Below are 23,184 nucleotides of genomic sequence, written 5' to 3'. Positions count from 1 at the left end.
GCCCTGCAGTCTCCTGGTGCCCGTGTCCCTCCCCGTGAGCCCGTGGCAGAGGGACGCCCTGGCAGTACAAACCATTCAGGAGGACACGGCTGTTTTGCATAACTTTTATTACTTCAGCTGGTTGGGAGACGAACAACATAAATATTACATGTACATAAGCAAAGAAACAAACAAGAAACAGGGTTATGAGCAGTTTATAACGGTCCCCTCAATTCAGCAGACAGAGACCAAGGCAGATAAAAATAATAATGATAACGGAACTAATGAGGGGAATGCAGAGCGGTGGGGTTCGGATCTCCCCTGACCGTGCAGACGGTCTGGACGCGAGGCGTGGTTCCTTAGAGGGGACTCCCCATCGGAGACGGGCCTGGAGCCACAGTCACCCCCCACACAACATCCAGTTCTCTAGCTCGTGGTCCTGCTCCTATGCGGGGGAGGCAGACACACTGTCCCATTACTGAACTGGGGTGTTAATTGAAATACTAATTTGTCCGTTGTACTTCTGCACTCACAGCATGGCTGGAGTGGCGGTGCTACACATGCTCTGAGGGACTGAAATCGATACCTCCCAGCTGTTCAAAGTAATGGGGGGTGCAAAAAGCAGCTCTGATCAGACCAAGTGATGCCAACCATGTAGTGACAGCAGGAGCCAGCAGGGCAGAGGGGCCCCAGGCTGTGGGACTGGCAGGGGAGGGGCTGAGGAGCGTCAGCTAAATGACAAAAATAATAATAATAATAATAGTGATGTCCAGGGACAGCAGTAATTGGCAGAAATGATTTTGTTGTTGATTGAATTAATAATGGCAAACAGAATAGTTCCACGTGTTTATGTTCAGGCGGGCCCATGCCAGGGCCTCTCTCTCAGGTGCTCAGACTGCAGCCCTGTCCCGGCCCGCCTGGTGGGATGGGACTGCAGTGACGATGCTCGGGTGTGAGGAGGTAGGTTAATACCGCGCCTGCGATGTGTGGTTCTGAGAGCAGGCCGCAGCCTGCCATCTCTCTACAATCATGTCTGGGTCTAAACACTGAGGTGCTTTGGTTTTGTTTGCTTTGCAAGAATTTTGTTAATTAAAATCTATTACATTTTCCCAGCCTCTTTCCCAAAACTACACAAATGTACACTCATTTTGCAAAAAGATCTATGTCATAAGATGAACCATATATATATTTTTAGTTTAATTAGATGCAAGAGCCCTCTAGTAGTTTCCCTGCGGCAGTGGGAGTGGGAGTGGGGTGCAGGGGGAGGCCGGCTGCGGGTTCTCTCAGTCCAGGCAGGAGCTATTAAAGCAGGCTGTGGTTAGACACTCCTGACGGGAGACAATACTGTGGAGGAGTGCAGTGGGAGTTTCCTCACATGCTAGAAGAGCAATAAAGTGCAGTAATAAAATAGATCAATGTAGCAAATATAAATACTTTGACTATATATAATGTATGTATATGAATCTCTGGTTTGTGTGCTTCCTTGAGGCCCAGTTACTGTCTCCCTCGGGTCTGTGGTGCAGGGAGGGGAGGAGGGCGACTGTGACCTGACCAGTTAAGCAGGAGATCTGTGTGGTCACTGTATCTTTAAAAAGGCCCCCTTGAGGCCAGTCTTTCCTGCTGAACCTGGGTGGCATTTGCTCCCCCAGTTATGCCAGGGTCACACTACACGATTTCTACAATCCGACCCGATTTTGAGAACAGAGGGCAACTCACACTTAGACTGGCTTTCACTAAATTTGTCTTTTGCGTCGTGAAGGAGCGAACACTACATGATCGCTTACGAACAGGGGGACACACTTCACGACTGATCTGAAATCCTTTGCCTTGGGGAGCTCCGACACAGCATGCCACTTGGCGGGAGGGCCAAATCGGGCTAGGATTCGTGTAGTGTGACCTTGGCTTTAGTTGCATTGAGGCTGGCTGGTCCCAGAACAGGTCTGTTGGGTCGGGGGTCCAAGTGTTCACTACTGCACCAGTTACATCACAAAGCAGAGGTGTGTGTTCGTGTTCATTTAGTTTAATTAGAATTGTTGAAGTGTTTTGGTTGACTTACTGTTGAATTCAAGTTTAAACTTGGCTCTTCTACTCCTTCATGTGTGTCCTGGTATGGAAAGGGAGACGTTTATATAAAGGAGACCCATAATGGCATTTAGTGTTTTAACAGCATGATCGCAGCCGGCTTCAGGCTCTGCCATTCAAGCAGAGTGGAGGGAGAGTTCGGGGGGGGGGGGGGCAGTGCAAGAGAGGACGGGTGGGGGGTTGTGGGAGAGCGGAGCGCTCAGCTGAGGGTCCGGGCGTTCTGCATGAGCTCTGGCTTCAGCACGCTGTGGTTCTGAGCGCCTGCCGCCTCGATGTCGGCCTGCACTGCCGCGTCCCAGCACAGGGACAGCACCACGGCCGGGGCCTGGGCGGAGAGAGAGAGAGGAGAAGGGAGGACACGGGTTAGAGCCCGCTGTGGTAGGGCGCTGTGGGCAAGGTGGCCTTTCGGCTGGGACTCACCAGGTTGCACTCGTTAAGGGGGGGGTCCTGGGCGGGGTCCTGGTGCTCCTGTAGCCGTTGCCCACCCGGAGCCACCAGCTCGAAGGGCTGCCAGTCATCCAACAGGCTGTCCCTGACAAACCGGTACAGCGCCGACACACGTTCCCCGGCCAGGAACGTGCCTGTGGACCAGCACATTCGGGGTTAACAGGCTGACACTCACACACACAGCAGCTCAGTGTGGCTCAGTGCGGTCCTCACCCTGCAGCAGGTGTCCGTCAGGCAGCCGCACCCTCAGCAGGCAGTAGCTGTACTTCCTCCTCTCGCGCTGCTCGTCTCTCTCACGCATCGCCTTTGTGCGCAGCATGGCGTTGCGCTCCACAACTTCACTCCTACACACACACAGGGATACACAACAGACACACACACACACACAGGGATACACACGACAGAGACACACACACAAAAATAGACAGTCAGGAAATGGACATGCACCATTTGTACATTTCCCCACTCTTTCCCTCCAGGTCTCTCCCTCGCCCTCCTCCGCGCCGTACTTGAGCTGCTGCTCTCTCTTCAGTTCCTCTGCGGTCAGGTTGTAGAAGTCCAGTGGCAGATCGAAGCGGCTGGCCAAGGGAGAGGGCCGGTACACCTGGGGCTGCCGGTCGAGCTGCGCTCTGACCGGTCCCCCTGCCTGCAGCCGGCTCAGCCGCCCCTGCAGCTCCTCCAGCCCCGACAGCGCCCCCTCTGGCAGCACCAGGAACTCCTCACCGTCATCTGGGAGGGGGGGGGGTTCAAGGTTTACTCACACAGAATGGCTTTGCACTGTACTTACACACACACACACACACACACACACACACACAGTCCCACACTCACTACCCCCCCATCTCTCCTGTAAGTGCAGTGTGACCTTTGCCTTCGACCGGTAATATCTGGCTCTCGAACCCGACTGCCTGGAGGAACTCGCGAGAGCCATCCAGACTCCTCAGCTTCTCCTGGGAGGGAGGGAGAGACAGAGAGGAGAGCCAGTAATATATTAAGATAGGCTGCTTTGAAGACACCTGACACTTGACCATTGACCCTTGACCCCTGCCCTCTCACCTGGAAGACCTTGTTGTGCACTTTGATCTTCCTGTACTTCTCCTCCTCAGGGTGTTTACAGATGTTGTCAATGTACCTGAGCCAGACAGACAGACAGGGTCAGAGACACCACACTGTCCTCACCGCCTCTCCGTCCCCTGATGTTTACATCTCTCGGTCTGTCCATACACCACTCTGAATTCACACTCTCTCTCTCACCGATCCTCCTCTCTCTCTCACTCACTTGGTGATGATGTCGATGCCGCTCTTCACTCTCTCCCTGTCCTTGTTGAACGTGTGGATCATCATGATGGAGGCCTCCACGGGGTCCTCCGCAAACCGCTGGGGAAGGGGATGGTATTTAGTGTTGATAGTGTAATGTCTGTGTCTCAGTGTCGGTGTATCTTAGTGTGTCTCACCATCAGTATGGCCTCTTTGATGTGCGTCTCGCGCTCACTCTTGGCCAGCGTGGCTCCGGTCAGGGGACAGGTGAAGAACACCCCCGTGACAGACAGGGCGGCCGGACCCTCCTTCGCTGGCAGCCTGGAGCCCTGGGGGAGTAAAACACACACCATCAGAACCCTCTCTCTCTCACCGACACAAGCACCACTAGAAACGGTCTCTCTCCACTCTTCTGTCTCTTGGCCTGCCTGTCGGTCGTTACCTCGCCGGCTGTCGGCTTCCCCTCCACTGCTGTTGCTGCAGCTTCTGCCTCAAGCTCTTTCTTCACTGAGAGAGAGAGAGGGAGGTGATTGTTATAGCTGTGGAGCGTCCTACCTTATATCGCAGTGTATTTACAGGTTGTGTCTCAATTTGACGCTGTGCGTGTCAGTGCAGTGTCGCTCACCCTGGATGCGGATGGCGTCCTGGGAGGTCAGAGGTCGTGGCCGCTGCAGCTGCTCCACCCTGGCCAGCGCGGCTGCCCCTGCCATCTGTGCCCCTTCGTTAGGGCCCGGCCGCCGCTGGGGAGGGGGGGCGCTGCGTACAGGTGGGGGCCTGGAGCTGCGGGGACAGGGACAGAGAGAATGAGGGGGACAAGCACTGACTGACACACACACACACACATTCATCAGAACAGAAAGGCACTGTGCACACTAATGGGTTAAACATTAACATCAAAGTATTACTATATACCCACACTGTCTTAATATTACTCTGCAGCCGGACACACACACACACACACACACACAACTCTCCTGCCCGGATTACTGCGGGAAGGGCGATTATAACAGACTGCAGCTGTCCTCATGGGCATCACACACCCGTGTCCGCGGCGACATGAGAGCCCTGCCCGGTGTGAAGCACCCTGGGCGTCAGAAACCGGTTCACCCAGACCCCCAGACCCCCAGACCCCCAGACCGGCCCAGCTCTCCAGACACCCTGCCTGCCTCCCCACCTGCTGTCGTCTGTCAGCTTCTTCCCCGGCCCCGCCGACTTGAACTTGATGTCTTTCTTGACGTCTTCGAAGAATTTCTTCATGTCTGCTGGCGCTGTGGTGGACGGAGGAGGAGAGGAGAGGAGAGGAGAGAATGGAAATAAAGAGGGGATGAGGGAACCCTTGTTTACATTCGGGAGAGACGTCAGGAAGTGCTTCCGCGCCAGATACGTGCGTAAGTGACGTCATACGCTCACTTAAAGGCGCAGACTACAATCAGAGATACCCTAAAAACGTTTGAGGTCGGTGTCCCAGATCTCGAATGGCGCTAGTTTTGGACTACCCTATTTAAAGAACATTGAATAGTCCCAGACTAGTACAAATCTGGGTCTTTGAAAGCAGCCTGCAGTACCTCTAGAGGACGGGGGTTACCGCAGACATAATATAAAGCCCCGTCCACAGCGCCCCCCGGCGTAGCGGCAGTGTCTCTGCAGTGGGAGGCTGTGAATCTGGACACTGGCTGATCCCGTTATAGCGATTAAACTTGTCCTCTAGCTAATGCGCTGTAACTGTATTTCCTGTACTGCTCTGTATAATACTGCTCACTACTGCACTCTATAATAGCGCTACTCAGTCTGAAACTGCCACACTACTGCAGTACATAATACTGCTACACTGTCTGAAACTGCACTGTAAAATACTGCTACAGTGTATATGTAACAGCAAGGTTAGTGTAACTGGGCTGCTGTGGTTGACGCACATCACTATTGTTATGCACTGCACACAGACTCCGCAGTAAAAGAAGGCAAATACAAACATTTATTCCACAGGTTTCACGTGTACGTATTGACAGGTATTTTACAGGATTTGTTTACAGTGTTAACAGGAAATATATTATCAGGTTCATTTCCACCAATTAACGAAGGTGACTCGACACGTTCAGAAAACTGTGAGGCACCACAGCTAAACTCATGATTGGATAATAGGTGATAGTTATTTTGCAAAGTTTTTTTTTTTTTTGCAAAGGCACACGAGCTTGCTTTCTTATTAAAAATATGCACTTACTCTAAAGGTAAATACAATGCATAAAACATGTTTCTTCTAAATAATAACAAGAGGCACATCAGCGAATTGGCTCCTACGCTGTACAATACCTGTACACTGCTGCACTGCTGTAATCACTGTGCAGTGCTCTGATCTGCGCTGCACTGCTGTGTCTGTGTATCATTAGTCTGATGGCGCTGCAGGCTTATATAACGATGCTCTTTAATAAGGAATACTGCCCCTGAATTAAGCCCTGCATTCAGCCCCTGCTAACGCGGAGACACAATCTCGCTGTTTATTGTTCATTCATCTTTGAGCATGATATTATAATAATAATACTTATTATTATTATTATTATTATTATTATTATTATTACTGTGATTGGTGGTGTTGTTATGCCGATTATACAGAGCTACGATTCTCCTCACTAACGTTGATGCCATAAGGCGGCATAGCTGTGAACTTTACACACGCCGGACTGCTATTGGTGAAGGCAAATGAATGGCGTAGCGTCAGACCAATCCTTTCCGAGAGGTAGGGCGGGACTTCCGTCCTATGGACAGGAGCGTTACCGGAAGCTGCTTCCTACCCAACCGCCGCCTCGCTGTGGTGTGTCGGTAAACAGGTCCCGTGTCGGCCGCTCGCAGTGCGCCCTGAGGAGAGCCCGAGAGCCCGAGAGCCCGAGAGCCGCGCAGAGGTGGACACGACACAGGCACGATGCCGCACAACTTCCAGCCGGGGGACCTGGTTTTCGCCAAAATGAAGGGATACCCGCACTGGCCGGCCAGGGTGAGAGAGCGCCGCTGAGAGTGGGGAGAGGGGGGCGGCCGGTCGGCTGGCTGGCTGGCTGGCTGGCTGGCTGCAGGAGGCGGCGGGGTCGGTCTAGCCCTGCCGCCTGGGAGAAAGAGGAGAGTGAGGTGCAGTGAAGTGCATAATGGCAGATGTGCATCTCGGGCTTTGTGCCCAGCGAGACGTAAACAAGCGCCTGTCTGTGTGTGTTTGTTTACGTGTGTGTAGCTGTGATAGTCTGCCGTGCGTTTGTATGGAGTGCGTTTAGGGGGTCGGGACTTCGCGATTTTGCGGGGAGGAGGAGGAGAGTGCGAGCTGACAGGCCCGGAGCCGGGCAGCGGGGTTTTGGTTTCTAGATTTGGGTCATTCATCTAACGGCGCACTGGGCCCTGGCGGGGAGGGAGGCGGATCCAGTCCTGGCTTCTTCGGCTGCATGTTCTCCCGTGCGCTCGTCCATCTCGGGGGGAAGGCACACTGGTCCCGTTTAAACTTCGCATGTCCGCCTATGCAAATGTATTCAAAATCTGGCTGGAAATACCCCGCAGCTGCTGCGGTGGGGGGCCACTACAGAAGAGCAGCAGCAAGGTAGCTCTCCGTAAATCCTGGAGCGGCCCACACAGCTGGGTCAGGTGTCCCAGGAGGGGTCCCGCACACCCTCAGCGCACAGCAGGCTGAGTTGGCCCTCGGTTTGCCGCCAGCTGCAGGAGCTGTGGTCACGCATGGTCCGGTACTGTACTGTGGGTGTAGGTTGCATGTGGCAAGAAGAGTATACACTGACATCCTGCTCTGCCTCTGCACACTTTGCAGCACGGAAATGTCAAATGCATTGCTCAGCCCAGCTATAAGAAGGCAACACAGCGCCTCCTGCAAGTAGGTGTTGGCATTGGACTGGGCTCTGATCTCTCCATCTCTCTCTTTCCCTCTCCCTCTTTTTCCTCTCTCTGCCTCTCTTTCCCTGACTTTCTGTCTCACTCTCAGATTGAGGATGTAGCAGAGGGAGCAGTGAAGCCACCGCCCAATAAATACCCCATCTTCTTCTTTGGGACACACGAGACGTGAGTATAGCTCACTGACTGACTGACAAGCTCTGACGGACACTGACAGAAACAGTTGACCCTTTGCATCTGTTCAACACCATCACATCTCTCTCTCTCTCTCAGGGCGTTCCTGGCTCCTAAAGATCTTTTCTCCTATGAGAAGTACCGGGAGCGCTATGGGAAGCCCAACAAGCGGAAGGGGTTCAATGAGGGATTGTGGGAAATCCAGAACAACCCACATGCCTCCTACAGCGCACCGCCAGTGAGTCCTGTCCCTTCCACCTTCTGCACCAATCACAATCACACTTCCATCCTGTAGAAACATGTTTATTTTTATTTTGAATAAATCTTTCCATCACTGACCGTCTCATCAGGACCCATGTCATGTAATGTCGGGATCTTATCCTTATCTTACTCTCTCGACCTTTGACCCTCAGCCAGCCAGCTCCTCCGACAGTGAGGCGGAGGCCAATGAGGGAGGGGCAGGAAGTGATGCGGCCGAGGATGAGGAAGAGGAGGAAGCAGTGGTGCCCAAGAAGGCTGAGTCAGGAAGTGATGCCGAGTCAGAAACAGGAAGTGAGGCGGGAGGAGGAGGAAGAGCTGGTGGTGGGGGCGGGGTGAAGAGGAAGGCCCCCGTTACTAAGGTGAGTGCTGCACCATCCCATAATAATACACTGCACATGTAGTTCGTTACTGCACGTTTATCGAATAATATGTTTACAATATGTGTAACGTGCGTCTCGCCCTCCAGCGCCCGCCTGCAAAGAGAGCGCGAGGCTCGTCCAGTGAGAGGGAGGGAGCGAAGGATGAGGAGGAAGAGAGCGGCTCTCCCTCGGAGCCTGAGCCCTCCCCCAGCTCGGAGTCGGAGTCGGAAAAGAACAGCGACCAGGTGTGTTCCCCACCCCTCAAGTGTGGAGTCCCTCTGCTCCACCATCACTGCGAGGCACTGCCAGCTGATCCGTACATATACTGGTCTATACACTATATCTTACAACACTGACTCTCTCCCTCTTCCTATCTTCCACTCTCATTTGCTTTCTTTCTCAGGATTTCACCCCAGAGAAGAAGGCGCCGGGTGGCCCTGGGCGGAGGGGCAGAGCAGCAGGGCGGAAGAAGGTGAGGGTTTGTCTGGCGGGTAGACCAATCGGCAGCTGCACAGTCACTGCTGCTATTCGTGTCGTTGTTGTGGAATGATTATCGATATTTCCCTTGGGCCTCAAATGACTTGATTTTACCTTTCTTCTCTCTCTCTCTCTCGCGCCCGCTCTCCCTTTCTCCAGAAGCAGGCCTCGGACTCCGACTCCGACTCCGACTCTCAGTCGGAGCCAGAGCGAGGGAGGAGCCCAGAGGAAGTGGAGGAGGAGGAGGAGGAGGAGGAGGAGAAGCCACGGCCGGCCCTGTCTGGCTCCGAGTCCCCCCCCTCCGACTCTGAATCTGACCACCCCCCCCCTCCCACCAAGGCCAAGAGGGGCCGCAAACCAGGTGACACTGCAGGACTGACAGAGAGGCGGATGATGCAGAGACCACTTGATAGGGACTGAGAGACACTGACAGAGACAGACTAATAGACTCGGAGAGACAGGTGCAGTGTCTCAGTGTATCTGTCTAACAGCATGTCCTCTCCACCCTTCAACCCCCTCAGCAGCAGCAGCAGCAGCAGCAGTGAAACCCCCTCCGAAGTCACGTGGCCGCAAACCCAAACCGGCGCCCCCCCCCTCCTCGTCCTCCTCTGACAGCGACAGGTCAGTCCCCACCCTCCTCTCTTTCAGTGTTTCCTCTCAATCTTATCCCCTCATCCAATCTCTGACTATCACTTCTCACTTTTTACAAATTCTCTATTCTCTGCTCTCTCTCTCTCTCTCTCTCTCTCTCTCTCCATTTATTTCGTCTCCCCCCGCAGTGACAGTGAGCCGGACCGAATCAGTGAGTGGAAGCGGAGAGACGAGGAAAAACGCAAGGAGCTGGAGGAGAAGAGACGGAGGGAGGAGGCGGAGGAGCTGCGGAGGCTGCGGGAGAGAGAGAAGGAAGAGGATGAGAAGCGGAAGAAGGAGAAGGAGAGAGGGGGGGAGGAGGAGGAGGAGGAGGAGGAGGTTGGCGGAGGCAGGGGAGGGGGCAGCAACAGCAGCTCCGACGAGGGTGTGGACGACCAGCCAATCAAGAAGAGCAAGAAGCCGCCCCCGCCACCAATCCCTGCCCCCTCTGACTCTGACTCCGACTCGCCCCCCGTTCCCGAGGTCAGTCTGTCTCCCTGCCTGCCTGTCTGTCCACTTCAGGGTGGCCCGGTCTGAGCTCTGTGTTGTGCAGCTCCCGGTGCTTCTGGTTTGACAGTTGCCTTAGTTCTTGTGTGTCAAACCATTTCTCATTCGATTTATCTTTAAGGTTTTTTTTTTTGTGGGTCCATTGATGGCTTTGTCCAGTCCCTGCAGGGAGAGTCTGTCTCCCCCCCCCCCACCCGTCTCTGCCATAACGGAGTGTCTAACGCTGTCTCACTGTCCACCAGGTGAAGAAACTCCCCAAGCGTCCAGAAGGCAAGAAGAAAGGGAGGCCGAGGAAGGATGAGGGGAAAGACAAGAAGGAGAGAGAGAGGGAGAGCAAAGAGAAGAAACCCCAGAGATCAGAGGAGAAACAGCGTGGGAGGTAGGGTTGTGCGATTATTCAAAATTATTTATTGCTGATGATGGATGTTCAAGCTTACCGGAGGATGGGGGGGGAGAGTGATGTGTGCTGCGCAGGTGCACGCTGAGGGGGGGTGGTAGCCGCTGGGGCATTTAAGTGTTGAGCCTATATGTTTTATATGACATGGGGATAAAATTAACTTTTTTGGCCATTAGCCACTGTGTCTGGTAGAAAAAAAAACTTACCAGCCACTTGGTATTTTTACCAGCCAAAGGCAAACATCACCAAAAATGCATGAGGGTGCATAAATGTGTGGTGAACATGTTAAAACGTGGCATTTATTCAGGTAATTAATCAATCACAATAACATAAGCTAATTGCACACCTGTATAGACTAGACAGGTGTGTATGAGGGAAAAGGATCTGGATAGAAAAATCATGCTCCCACACAGTTTCTACTTGCAAGGTCTTTGATCAAAACATTGCATTCTATTGCATTATAACACTTGCTAGTAGAGACTGTGCGGGAGCATCTTTTTCAAATTAATTAATCTTATATGCAATAACATGGCAGCTAATGGGGATCTGTATAAACACACTAAACTAACACATGAGAAGGGGTGTTATATGGTGACACATTATTGCTTAATTATTGCATTATTATTCATACTCCTCTTTGTAGCGTAAGGACCACTTATACATTTCAATTAAGGTGATATTTAAATTCACGTCTTTATCAAGAATCCTAGAATCTTGTAGAACTCAATTTCTGCAATAATTGGTACAGACACTAATTCCAAAGATATACATTCTCAAATTTATTAAAAACAAAGATAAAATGTAGCACTAAATGTAGTTATACAAAAAGGGAAAAACTAATTAAAATTCACTCAAGATTAACAAATCAAAGACAAATCACTTCCATGACCAAATCAAAGAACATGGAATCGGATATGATAACACACAAATCGTTAAACAAAATTACAAACGCATTGACTACAATACCGGTTAGTAAGATGAAGGTGAGTCTCTCATTAGTATTGTTAGTCGGACATTAAATAACTAATGCAGGTTAGTATTTATGTCAAATAACTTCTCGTTATATATATCAGTCTCATTTACATATGGGTGCCGAGAAAGATCCTATCATTTCTTGTTACCACAATTCTCCCTAATTGATTACTGTTCAATGATTAAGGATAGACAGGGCCACCAATAATCTAGTGTCTATTAACGTGTGGCAATTTCAGACTAAACATTTAAACAGGAATGAGAAGATATTTCTTGGCATTGACAGGTTTTATTTCTAAAATTGTCAAACAAAACAGTTTAATGCAGCACTCATTTATATTTAAGAAAATACTAAATGATATTACACATTTCTAACTGATTTCTCAAATGTCATGAATAATAAACTCCAAACTGTTAAACTTCGTCGCAGAGAGGCCCCTCTGCCTTCGGGATGAGATAAAAACACACAGCACCTGGCAGTCCGGTTCGGCTTTGTCCGATAACTTCCACTTCAGTCGATGCTCATGGAAGTTGGGGTTTTGCGAAAATAGTCTTTTCCAAACAGATTTTCCACTGGTTTGAAGGCTCCAAGGGTGTCTTCTTGGCAAGCAGGGATTTCCACCGTAGTTACTTGAAGATAGAGTCTTTGAGGAAAGCAGGGCCCTGTTCATTTCCAAGGGTCAAGTTTCTTAAGACTCAATAGCTATTTAAAAGACTGAACACTTCTGTATTACAGTCGACTTAGTCAATTGTCCAGCTGTATTAACTCCACTGATCAGGTGGGCACAGGTGGGCAGTCGCAGGTTCTAAAGTTCTTTACTTAATGAAGTTCGTTAAAGAATTATTCGTACGGCTCAATCTCCTTCTCCCAGTTAAACTCTTCTGTTGCCGGCAAAGACTTGGTTTCCGGTTCCGGCAACAGAGCTAAGTTGAGTTGTGGCAGCGAGTTACCGGTTCAGTCGGGAGGGAGAGAGAGCTGTGCGCTACTTTATTTTTATGATAGGAGAGGATGCCTTTTTGTGCTTCAACCTTTTCATATGATAATTTAAGATTGTTTATTAAACGAATAGCAAACTTAAAGTTCTTGGTATGGAACATCCACAAACAACAACTGAAAGCACGTTTGTTACTTTTTTGAAGGGACGTATCACCCTCTGAAATGAAGTTGGGCGGATCTTTCCAAAATAAGGGCATGTATTTATTAATGGGAAACTATTTGTGATAGACATGCGGTTTTGTTTTTGCTGCATAGATGAAATTTGACTGAGAAAACTGTGTGTGGTTTGTTTACATCGCATCAATCCTGGTTGCTGCAATGCGCAGCGTCAGAATATGGGGATGGTATTGACCAATGGAATGTTTCTGTGGATCTGTCATCAGCCTAGAGATCTTATATTTTTTACCCAATCACAGAGCCTGACTCTATGAATATCTAGCCAATCCAAAGACACACTCTCAGCCCCGGGACTCTCAGCTGATCAGGCAGGTGTCAGATGACGCGCTGCTCCAGAGCACACTGGTCAGAACGCAGAGGAGAGAGAAAAACAGACTTTTACATTGTAGCTGATAAACATGCTTTTGCGATGAACCACAATGTTTTGTTGTAGCTATGGATTTAAAACAACTTCAGCTGAAATTAGCATGCATGTATCATGCACTTATAAGGAAGTATTTGAGAGGAAGATGTGCTTCCACCACCCCCCCCCCCCACCCCCAAGAAGCAAAGTGCAAATGAAACATTATCGCTAATGAAGTGCATATAGACTTTAATATTGTATATCGACACCACCCTAGTGGGAGGTGAGAGAGTGGATGTTACATTGTCATGTGCCTCCCACCCCTCCAGGCCCCCCAAGTCAGACAAACCGAAGAGGAAGGTGGAGAGACCACCTGAGAGGAGAGTGGAGAAGAAGAAAGGTCAGAGGTCATTCACTCACTTTCACACTCACACCCCACCCCCCCACAGACACACACACTTCAGTCTTTTCACTCACACACAAACCATGTACCTGTAATTAAAACTAGCTGAGCTGTGGATCGCTCTGTGCCCTAACTGTTGATGTGTCTGTCTCTGTCCGCAGAGGTGTCTCCAGAGGAGAAGCTGCAGAAGCTCCACACTGACATCAAGTTTGCTCTAAAGGTGGACAATCCAGTGAGTGCCCAGTCCTACACTGACCACACCGCCCTAACCCCCCTATATTTTTCTTCTATACTTCTGTACTCTTCTGAACTGCACTGACTGTATTGCATGGCTTTGTGCCGCTCTGTCCCGCAGGACGTGCAGCGCTGTCTGCAGGCTCTGGAGGAGCTGGGCTCAGTGCAGGTCACCAGCCACATCCTGCAGAAGAACACAGATGTGGTGGCCACACTCAAGAAGGTCAGTGACTAGGGGTCCAGGAGGGACTGTGCTGTGTCGTGTGTGTAACGCTGTGTGTGACTGCTGTGTCGTGTGTGTAACGCTGTGTATGACTGTGCTGTGTCGTGTGTGTAACGCTGTGTGTGACTGTGCTGTGTCGTGTGTGTAACGCTGTGTGTGACTGTGCTGTGTCGTGTGTGTAACGCTGTGTGTGACTGTGCTGTGTCGTGTGTGTAACGCTGTGTATGACTGTGCTGTGTCGTGTGTGTAACGCTGTGTATGACTGTGCTGTGTCGTGTGTGTGTAACGCTGTGTGTGACTGTGCTGTGTCGTGTGTGTAACGCTGTGTGTGACTGCTGTGTCGTGCGTAACGCTGTGTATGACTGTGCTGTGTCGTGCGTGTAACGCTGTGTATGACTGTGCTGTGTCGTGTGTGTGTAATGCTGTGTGTGACTGCTGTGTCTTGTGTGTAACGCTGTGTATGACTGTGCTGTGTCGTGTGTGTGTAACGCTGTGTATGACTGTGCTGTGTCGTGTGTGTGTAACGCTATGTGTGACTGTGCTGTGTCGTGTGTGTAACGCTGTGTGTGACTGTGCTGTGTCGTGCGTGTAACGCTGTGTATGACTGTGCTGTGTCGTGCGTAACGCTGTGTATGACTGTGCTGTGTCGTGCGTGTAACGCTGTGTATGACTGTGCTGTGTCGTGTGTGTAACGCTGTGTGTGACTGCTGTGTCGTGCGTGTAACGCTGTGTATGACTGTGCTGTGTCGTGTGTGTAACGCTGTGTGTGACTGCTGTGTCGTGCGTGTAACGCTGTGTATGACTGTGCTGTGTCGTGTGTGTAACGCTGTGTGTGACTGTGCTGTGTCGTGCGTGTAACGCTGTGTATGACTGTGCTGTGTCGTGTGTGTAACGCTGTGTGTGACTGTGCTGTGTCGTGTGTGTAACGCTGTGTGTGACTGTGCTGTGTCGTGTGTGTAACGCTGTGTGTGACTGTGCTGTGTCGTGTGTGTAACGCTGTGTATGACTGTGCTGTGTCGTGCGTGTAACGCTGTGTATGACTGTGCTGTGTCGTGTGTGTAACGCTGTGTGTGACTGCTGTGTCGTGCGTGTAACGCTGTGTATGACTGTACTGTGTCGTGCGTGTAACGCTGTGTGTGACTGCTGTGTCGTGCGTGTAACGCTGTGTATGACTGCTGTGTCGTGCGTGTAACGCTGTGTGTGACTGTGCTGTGTCGTGCGAAACGCTGTGTATGACTGTGCTGTGTCGTGTGTGTAACGCTGTGTGTGACTGTGCTGTGTCGTGTGTGTAACGCTGTGTATGACTGTGCTGTGTCGTGCGTAACACTGTGTATGACTGCTGTGTCATGCGTGTAACGCTGTGTATGACTGTGCTGTGTCGTGTGTGTAACGCTGTGTGTGACTGTGCTGTGTCGTGCGTGTAACGCTGTGTATGACTGTGCTGTGTCGTGCGTAACGCTGTGTATGACTGTGCTGTGTCGTGTGTGTAACGCTGTGTGTGACTGTGCTGTGTCGTGCGTGTAACGCTGTGTATGACTGTGCTGTGTCGTGCGTAATGCTGTGTATGACTGTGCTGTGTCGTGCGTGTAACGCTGTGTGTGACTGTGCTGTGTCGTGTGTGTAATGCTGTGTCTGACTGTGCTGTGTCGTGTGTGTAACGCTGTGTATGACTGTGCTGTGTCGTGTGTGTAACGCTGTGTGTGACTGTGCTGTGTCGTGCGTGTAACGCTGTGTATGACTGTGCTGTGTCGTGCGTAATGCTGTGTATGACTGTGCTGTGTCGTGCGTGTAACGCTGTGTGTGACTGTGCTGTGTCGTGTGTGTAATGCTGTGTCTGACTGTGCTGTGTCGTGTGTGTAACGCTGTGTATGACTGTGCTGTGTCGTGTGTGTAACGCTGTGTGTGACTGTGCTGTGTCGTGTGTGTAACGCTGTGTGTGACTGTGCTGTGTCGTGTGTGTAATGCTGTGTATGACTGTGCTGTGTCGTGCTCAGATCCGGCGCTACAAGGCGAGCAGTGAGGTGATGGCCAAGGCCAGCCAGGTCTACAATAAACTGAAGCTGCAGTTCCTGGGCAAGGCAGAGGGGGTGCTCAAACACAAACCCGAGACCAAGGGCCAGGAGGAGCCCGGCAGGGACACAGGTACTCCCATCCTCTCTCCATTCCTCCCTCTTCCTCTCCCCTCTTTTCTCGTTCTCTCTCCCTCCCTGCCTCTCCTCTCAGCTCTGAGGTGCGGGTGTGACTAAATGTCCAGTATTTCTGCCTGCCGTAGCACGTTAAACCCAGGACTGTGTCTGTCCTTTCATCATCTCACCCCTCCTCTCTCCTTCGCTCGCCCTCTCCTTCTTGGTTTCTCACTCTTTCTCTCTCACGCCCCGTCTCTGTCCAGAATCCACACCAGTGAACGGGGAGGCAGAGCCACAGAAGGAAGACGGGGAATCGGCAGGCAGCCCCAAGTCACCTGACGAGGAGAAGGACACTGAGGAGCCCCCAGCCCCACCCCCCAGCGGGTGAGTCTTACTGACGCCCTTCAGATTCAGATATGTATTGCAGTGCAGGAACTTGACTTCTGTGTTGTGTAGAGTGAGGCCAGGAGCTGCAGACCGCCCCGACACTGTGGCAGCTCATCAATATAGACATTGAACAGTGCTGGACTCCAGCCCTGTCTCCCCCCGCGCCACTGAGTGTAGAATGATGTCCTTTTGTAGCCAATCCTTATTCCGCACTTGTTTTCTGTGTACATTAATTTTATTACATTATAAACTTCACTCCCTACACCACTTTGAAGAATTCTGTAATATAGTCTCTGCTTGATGCAATCGAATGCCTTTTTAAAATCAATGAAACAGGCAAAAAACTTTCCTTTACATTTTGGTGACCGTGTTTGTCTATGTGGGTGTGTAGAGTGTAGATATGATCTGTAGTGCGCTGTTTTGGGAGGAAGCTCAGGACTCGGGACACTGCTTGGTAAGGAAGGCCAGTATCAGCCTTTGGTTCCAGATGTCAGGGAAGTAACCAGTACTGAGGAGCATGTTGAATAATTGAAGCATTGTGTGCTGCTGTGTTTGAGCATCTTAGTGCTGATGCTGTCAGGTCTTTTCTGGGTTTAAGTGCCTGGAGTTTTCTAGATAATTCCTGATGATTGGAGCATCAGTTGTGTTTTTTGGTTATTTTTAAATGATTGTTCAAGTAATTTCAGCTTTTCCCTAGTTTCAATTTGGTCGTGTGTCAGATCATTTTATTGTGTATCTTTAGAAAATGGTAGAACTGGTTTTGGTTGACAGATTTCTCGGTCTGTGAGTTTTGTTTGTGTGTTTATTCTTTTTAAGGGTGTGTTTGTAGTGTTTTAAGGTCTCTCAGTACTGCTGGCCTAAGTGTGTGTCTTGTGATTGATGGTGTTTTTGATTGGATGGGTGCCTTAATTTTGTTCGTATCGATTTACACTCCTGGACCATGTCTGCTTTTGCCTTTAAGATTTGCCATTGTAGCTGTGTTTTGAAATATGTGATTGATATAATTAATGGACAGATTTAGTCATGTCACATCAGGTTGGTGCTGTGAGCTGAGGAAAGTTAGTTATTTCTGTAGAACTGATTGCTTTGTTAAATTCCTCTGTGCTGTTAGGAGAAGATCGTATGTTTGATTAAGGTTGTACAGCTTACTGGGCTCTGTCTGTGTCCTCTCTCCACTTCCCTCTTTTCATATTAAAATTGATACTACTGGTAGGAGAGGTCTCATCCACCATTTTAATATCCCTGTCAATTCAAATTTATTCAATTCAAAAAAGTTTTATTGGCATGAGTCATTGACATCCGAATGGCCAAAGCATCGGCAGACGAGTCCCTTGACCCGTGTCTGTCTCTCCCTCCCTCCCAGCTCCAGCCCAGAGCGGCCCAGTGAGCAGCAGACGGAGGCCAATGACATCGCAGAGAAGGAGCGCCCCGTTTCAACGGAGACAGAGCCGGCTGCCGTTGAGAGCTGAGAGCGCCAGGGAGCGCGAGCACAGCAGAGGACGAGTATTTATAACGACCGCAAGAACGACAGAGAGAGAGAAACTCGAACTGGACGAACCCTGGCTCTCCTCTTGGCCAGCCTTGTTGACCTTCTTTTAAAAAAGAAAAAAAATCCTTTTTCATTCATTCAGACTTTTATACAACAGATGGAACCCCCCCACCCCTTCCCTTAAATCCCCCCATCCCTCCCCTCTCCCTCAGTCCTCCACCCCACCCTTCTAGCACAGAGCTGCTCCCCTCTTCCCATTCATTCATAATAAAGTACCGAACAATAAAGTGTTGAGTATGAACTGAGGGCCTGTGTTGGCAGCGCTGTAGAACTGGAATAGAGGTAGAGATGTGGGTGGGGGGTTGGGGTTGTGCAGTTACATCAGTTAGCCAGAGTGTAGGGGGTGGCACTGTTGGCTATGTGAGATCCCTGTTTGAGTGGAGGAGCAGTTTGTGGGAAAAGGAATAAGGGATGGGTAGAAAGAGAAAGACAAGTAGTTTTGGAGCATTTTTTTTTTTTTTTTTTTTTTAAACCTTGTGGGCAAGCACTGTCCTAATTAGTAACCTTTTATTAAGAAATTGATTAATTATGATTAAAGGATCGTGAGGATAATTTTTCAGAAAAGTTGTTCACCCAGGGCTTCCTTGATCCCCGCCACTCTGTCTGGAAAAACAAAAGATCCAAAGACACGCTGTGGCTTCAGCCTGGACCGGACTGACCCTCCCCCTGCCCTGGAGTCCTGTGCTGTCCCGTCTGTCCTCCTGTCTACTGGGTGGTCCTCTATATCTGTCCCTGGTCATTTTCATTTTGGAACATTTTTTTATTAATATTTTAACAAACTAAAGCGTTTCTGTTCTTGTTTGCTGGAGTGATGAAATCTGTGACTTTGGGGGAACGAACACAAAAAAGGAAAATATATATATATGCACAGAATTTATTTGGGATTATTTTTTTATGAACCAGTGAGTAGCAGAGTTGTGTGTGAATGTCATCACTGCAGACGAGTGGATGCGTTTGTAGATTCACTGAGACAAACACGGACGCACACGCAGACTACAGACGCACTGAGACACAGGCCTGGACACTGACACAGACTACAGACGCAGAGACACAGGCCTGGACACTCGCACAGACTACAGACGCACTGAGGCAGACGCCTGGACATTCACAGAGACTACGGATGCTCACACACTACAGACACACTCGGAGACCAGCCTCATTGCATATACAGTACAGATGCACTGAAACACCAACACAGACACCCTGCAGCAGACGACAACTAAACTCTGCATAAACCTAATCCTGCACAAACTGTAGCTCAGGAACTCACTCACACACAAGGGTTTAATATAGTCAGGTTTTATTAATTTATTAACCTCTTGGAGCTCGTTCACATGATTGGTTTTGCTGAAGCCAATTAACCCACAGCAGTGATTTGAAAGTGAGATGATCCGCAGCGGGACAGCGCCTTCCCTTGGCTTGTCAGCGGCTGCAGTACTCATTGACTGAGTGGATGTGCTCCTTTTCTGTTAGGTGTATCGTGGTTCAGTACAATAGCAATTTCGGTATTAGTATAAATCTCTGTGGTAAATATTATTAGTGTGGCTGAGTACAGTAGGATTAGTATAACCATGTGTGGTTTAGTACAATAGTATCAACATTACAACTGGCGATGGCTCAGTTCTCTAATAGTATTACTAGGGTAACTGTGACTGATTAGCATTAATGTTGTGGAAATGCAGTGCTACCCCCGGGGGGTGGAGGAGTGGCTCCACAGGCCTGCTTTGGGACCCCCACCCCCTGCAGCAATTCCCACTTCTCTCCACTGTGGGGCAGCAGTGTGTTACACAGCACCAGAGCGGCTCAGTTACAGTGACAATAGGAATACTCTGCCCGTTTAAGTAATATTGGCACAAAAAAAAAAATCTCTCCTCCCTCCTTCCTGTGTCCTCGGTCCCTCGCTGTCCCTCTCCCCCCTCACTTGCCCTTGGCCCCCTCCTTGCCTGCCCCGGACCCATCTGCTCTCTCGGTGATCTGGGGAGCGAAGGGCCCCACCAGCCAGTTGAGAGGCGTGTTGTTGAGCAGGTACTCGACGGCGCCATCCAGGGACTGGCGCACCTGTGCCACGTGGGCGCGGCTCTGCTCCAGCAGGGGGCCGGAGAGGGAGGAGGCCCCACCCAGCGAGGCCTGCAGCTCTGCCGCCCCTCGCCGCGCCGCCGCCAGCTGCCCCTGCACCCCACCGGGCAGCCCCTGCACGCTGGACACCACCCCCCCCAGCGCTCCGCCGAGCTGGGCACTCAGAGCGCGGGCCATCGTCAGGGCTCGCCACTCCAGCTGCTGCAGAGAGAGAGAGAGAGAGAGAGAGAGAGAGGGTGAGTACAAACACTTCAGTCAACAATGACAATCACACACCAAACCCACCTCAACTTATCTGCCCCACCTTCCCCTCACCTCCTGCTCTGTGCCCTGTTGCTCCACCGGTGGCTCGGCTGGCTGCCCCTCCCTCCACTCTGCCCAGCGCTGCAGAAGCTGCTCAGGGGCGCCCGCCAGCTGTGCCCGAGTACGCTCCACCAGGTCCAGTGTGGTGCTGAGCTGTGCCAGCGCAGCGTGGGCATCCTGCCGGGCCTGACGGGCACGGCCCAGGGACTGCTCCAGCGCATGGTCCCGCAGACGGGTGGACAGCGCACCCAGACGCACAAAATAGCTCTGCTGCCCACCGGCTGACCCCGACACTGACCCCGCTGCCACCACCGCCTCCTCTCCACTGACCGGCTCCGACAGAGCAGCTGAGAGAGAGAGAGATTGAGATTATTCCACTTGCGATGAGTGAAACAAAAAGATCAGACTGTCCTGTACTGTGACACTGTCTCACCCAGCTCTTTCTCACTGAGCGGCAAGTGCTGCTCCACCCAGGCCTCGGAGTGGCTCAGTGCCATGTCCACTCCGCTGACCACCATCTGCCCAACCCTGGTTCCCAGCATGCTGCTGACCCCCCCGCTGACTGCCGCCCGCGTCCGCTCCATGGCCCCCGAGACGGCCCCCGTCATGGCGCCTGTCACTGCGCCCGTCACCCCTGACACAGACTGGGACACCGAGTCCCTCACGCCACACACCATCTCACAGGTATTCGACACCACCTATGAGAGGGAGGGGAATGGAGAGATCGAGAGGGGCAGGAGGAGAGAGGTGAAGATTTCAGTTCTCCCTCGGTCACACAGCCCAGTCTGGACTGTGTGTGCAACACCCAGCACTTCCCTCTCTGATAGGGGGAAGGTATTTCCTAATCCATTGCAAAACCCTGTCCTGCCTGAACCCCTGCCCCACCGCCACTGTTCCTTCTCCCTGCAGAGAGCCTCACGAAACAGGAGGAATAAATGTACAACTGAGAAACCAAAGGGCAAACTACTGAGGCATGACTGTCCGAGTCTAACTCACGATGCTAGAAAGCAGGAGGATGGACGGACGGACGGACGGACTCACCTTGTCAGCAGGTGTCTGCAGGATGGGCAGTTTCTGCTCCAGCTTGTCAAGCCCCACACAGGCGTATTCATTCACCAGTGCCACTGCAACACAATCACACAAAAGAACAAAGCATTTGTCACAATCACACTATTATTATTATTAATAATTATTATTATATAATTATTATTATTAACAATAATATTGTTTGTGAGGTGCTGGCTTTGAACTGCACTGTTTCCTCCATTTCTGGAGAATGGAGAGTCAAGGTCATGCTCTCCCTCCTGGCTCCCTCAGTCCCACTATGCCTGGTATGTAGCTCAGAGGTGAGAGCAAAGGGGTTGTGTTGCCCAACACTGCAGCTGCTGCCACCAGAGTGGAGTTGGCTCAGAGTGTGTGTGTGTGTGTGTGTTGTAGCGAGAGTGACTCACTGTGTGGCTCTAGGCGGTCCAGCAGGGGCCGGGTCCCGGCAGCAGCAGCACTGCCCAGACTCCTCATGCCGCTCTCGGCTGCCTCCACCACGCCGCGCAGGTACGGCACGCTGTCCTTGGTGCTGCTGTACGCCCCCGACACCGCACCCACTGCCGAGCTCACCAGGGGCAGTCCAGCCACGCGGCTCAACGCACTCTGCAGCACAGGGGACACAGTCTGTATGACACCATCTAGAACACAGTGCCTGTATAATAATACTACACACACTGTATAACACACTACACACTGAATAATACACTGCCTTCATAACACACTGCACAGCACACACACACACACATACCTGCTGTTCCTCTGCACTCTGCTCTGCAGCTGGACTGTCGGCCGCTGTGTTCCCATTGCTGATCTCGCTGTCTGCCATCTCTGAGACTGAGAAACAGACACACAGCACTGAGGCACACTGCTGGAGACTGACGGACAGACTTAGGGGGAGAGGTCAGTCTCACACATCATAGGGGGTGAGAATCAGACTCTGGATTCTAGACTCTGGCAGGCAGACGCAGACGCACAGCTCAGCAGCCACGTCAGGGGGTCACTTCTTCCCCCTGGGAGCAGAGTCTGTGTTCAGGCCTGATTGCGGAGATAGTGCCAGGGCACCTGTCTGAGCTGCTGCACTGATAAGAACATCTTTATCAGCACGACCGGTAATTGAGTCGCTGTTGGAATGAGGCAATACAACACCGATCGTACATAATAATAATAATAATAGTAGTAATAATGCGTAGGAACGGAGAACCTATCAGTTACACCGCTAAGTGCAATAACGGTGTTGCAACTGCTCATTTCTTTAAATGAACTTTCACTTTCGCGATCGGGCAGACGTGCAAGTCTGTCAGTCAGCTGAGGCACAAATCTCTCCATCCGGAGACTGTCGCTGCCGCTGCCAGACCCCCGGAACTCAGTGTCACACACCGGCCACCGCCTGTCACCTCGGCGTCTTCAGAGGCGCAGAGCACCAACTTCAAACACTGGGAAGCTCCCGCAGAAAGTGGTGCCGAGGCGGAGAGAGGGACACACAACAAACACACAGACAGACAGACGGCAGGCAAAGTGCACGCAAGGACGGACACAAAACACAAGCGCCGTGCAACTCTTCACCCCGACAGCAACCCCACTCACAGCTGGGGCAGACAGTCCACAGTCCACAGTCCGCGCTTCTCTCACTCTCTCACTCTCTCACTCTCTCACTCTCTCACTCTCTCACTCTCTCACTCACCTGTCTCGAGCTCGGACCCGCACTTCCAGACCCTTGTGCGCGAGGCTGCGGAGTTCGCTCGGGGCGGGTGATGTCACCCCTTCCCCTCCGCTCGCCCCGCCCTCCCAGCGCGGCCGGGCCAATCACAAGTTAGGGTTTCTGTGAGTGTCACGGCGGGGGGGGCGGGACTAGCGGCTGTCAAATCAGAGACAGCGTGGAGCGGCTCCGCTCTGCTCAGGGGAAGATG

The 23,184-nt window shown here is 51.4% G+C and overlaps 3 protein-coding genes across 6 annotated transcripts; 1 reads left to right on the top strand and 2 right to left on the bottom strand.

Annotated features, from left to right (window-relative positions):
- Positions 1-90: 90 nt before the first annotated feature.
- On the bottom strand, positions 91-5,298 carry ubxn6 (UBX domain protein 6). The gene is made up of 11 exons (XM_066696222.1): positions 4,940-5,298; positions 4,391-4,545; positions 4,208-4,272; positions 3,963-4,094; positions 3,788-3,885; positions 3,565-3,640; positions 3,374-3,458; positions 3,018-3,237; positions 2,722-2,852; positions 2,482-2,642; positions 91-2,386 (listed from the first exon to the last, which is right to left on the bottom strand). Exons 1-11 carry the CDS (start codon positions 5,020-5,022, stop codon positions 2,261-2,263), a joined length of 1,332 nt encoding a protein of 443 aa, XP_066552319.1. The 5' UTR covers positions 5,023-5,298; the 3' UTR covers positions 91-2,260.
- Positions 5,299-6,552: 1,254 nt separating this feature from the next.
- On the top strand, positions 6,553-18,727 carry hdgfl2 (HDGF like 2). Of its 3 annotated transcripts, none has more exons than XM_066696214.1 (16): positions 6,553-6,751; positions 7,730-7,806; positions 7,912-8,050; positions 8,226-8,432; positions 8,540-8,677; positions 8,836-8,904; positions 9,072-9,270; positions 9,431-9,530; positions 9,689-10,022; positions 10,289-10,425; positions 13,262-13,332; positions 13,497-13,567; positions 13,691-13,792; positions 15,787-15,934; positions 16,182-16,302; positions 17,669-18,727. In XM_066696214.1, exons 1-16 carry the CDS (start codon positions 6,680-6,682, stop codon positions 17,772-17,774), a joined length of 2,091 nt encoding a protein of 696 aa, XP_066552311.1. In that variant the 5' UTR covers positions 6,553-6,679; the 3' UTR covers positions 17,775-18,727. The 3 variants fall into 3 exon arrangements, with proteins under 3 accessions (XP_066552311.1, XP_066552310.1, XP_066552309.1); XM_066696213.1 differs by having other exon boundaries at positions 9,069-9,270; positions 9,434-9,530; XM_066696212.1 differs by having other exon boundaries at positions 9,069-9,270.
- Positions 18,728-19,137: 410 nt separating this feature from the next.
- plin3 (perilipin 3) lies at positions 19,138-23,110 on the bottom strand. Of its 2 annotated transcripts, none has more exons than XM_066696217.1 (7): positions 22,959-23,110; positions 22,026-22,111; positions 21,685-21,880; positions 21,275-21,357; positions 20,667-20,931; positions 20,246-20,580; positions 19,138-20,131 (listed from the first exon to the last, which is right to left on the bottom strand). In XM_066696217.1, exons 2-7 carry the CDS (start codon positions 22,101-22,103, stop codon positions 19,772-19,774), a joined length of 1,317 nt encoding a protein of 438 aa, XP_066552314.1. In that variant the 5' UTR covers positions 22,104-22,111; positions 22,959-23,110; the 3' UTR covers positions 19,138-19,771. The 2 variants fall into 2 exon arrangements, with proteins under 2 accessions (XP_066552314.1, XP_066552315.1); XM_066696218.1 differs by lacking the exon at positions 22,959-23,110 and adding an exon at positions 22,862-22,951.
- Between the last annotated feature and the right edge of the window lie 74 nt (positions 23,111-23,184).

Source organism: Amia ocellicauda, chromosome 22, assembly GCF_036373705.1.
Source record: "Amia ocellicauda isolate fAmiCal2 chromosome 22, fAmiCal2.hap1, whole genome shotgun sequence".
Classification (NCBI taxonomy): Eukaryota; Metazoa; Chordata; class Actinopteri; order Amiiformes; family Amiidae; genus Amia; species Amia ocellicauda.
The sequence above is the reverse complement of the archived record's forward strand: the minus strand, read 5'-3'. Positions and strand labels throughout refer to the sequence as shown.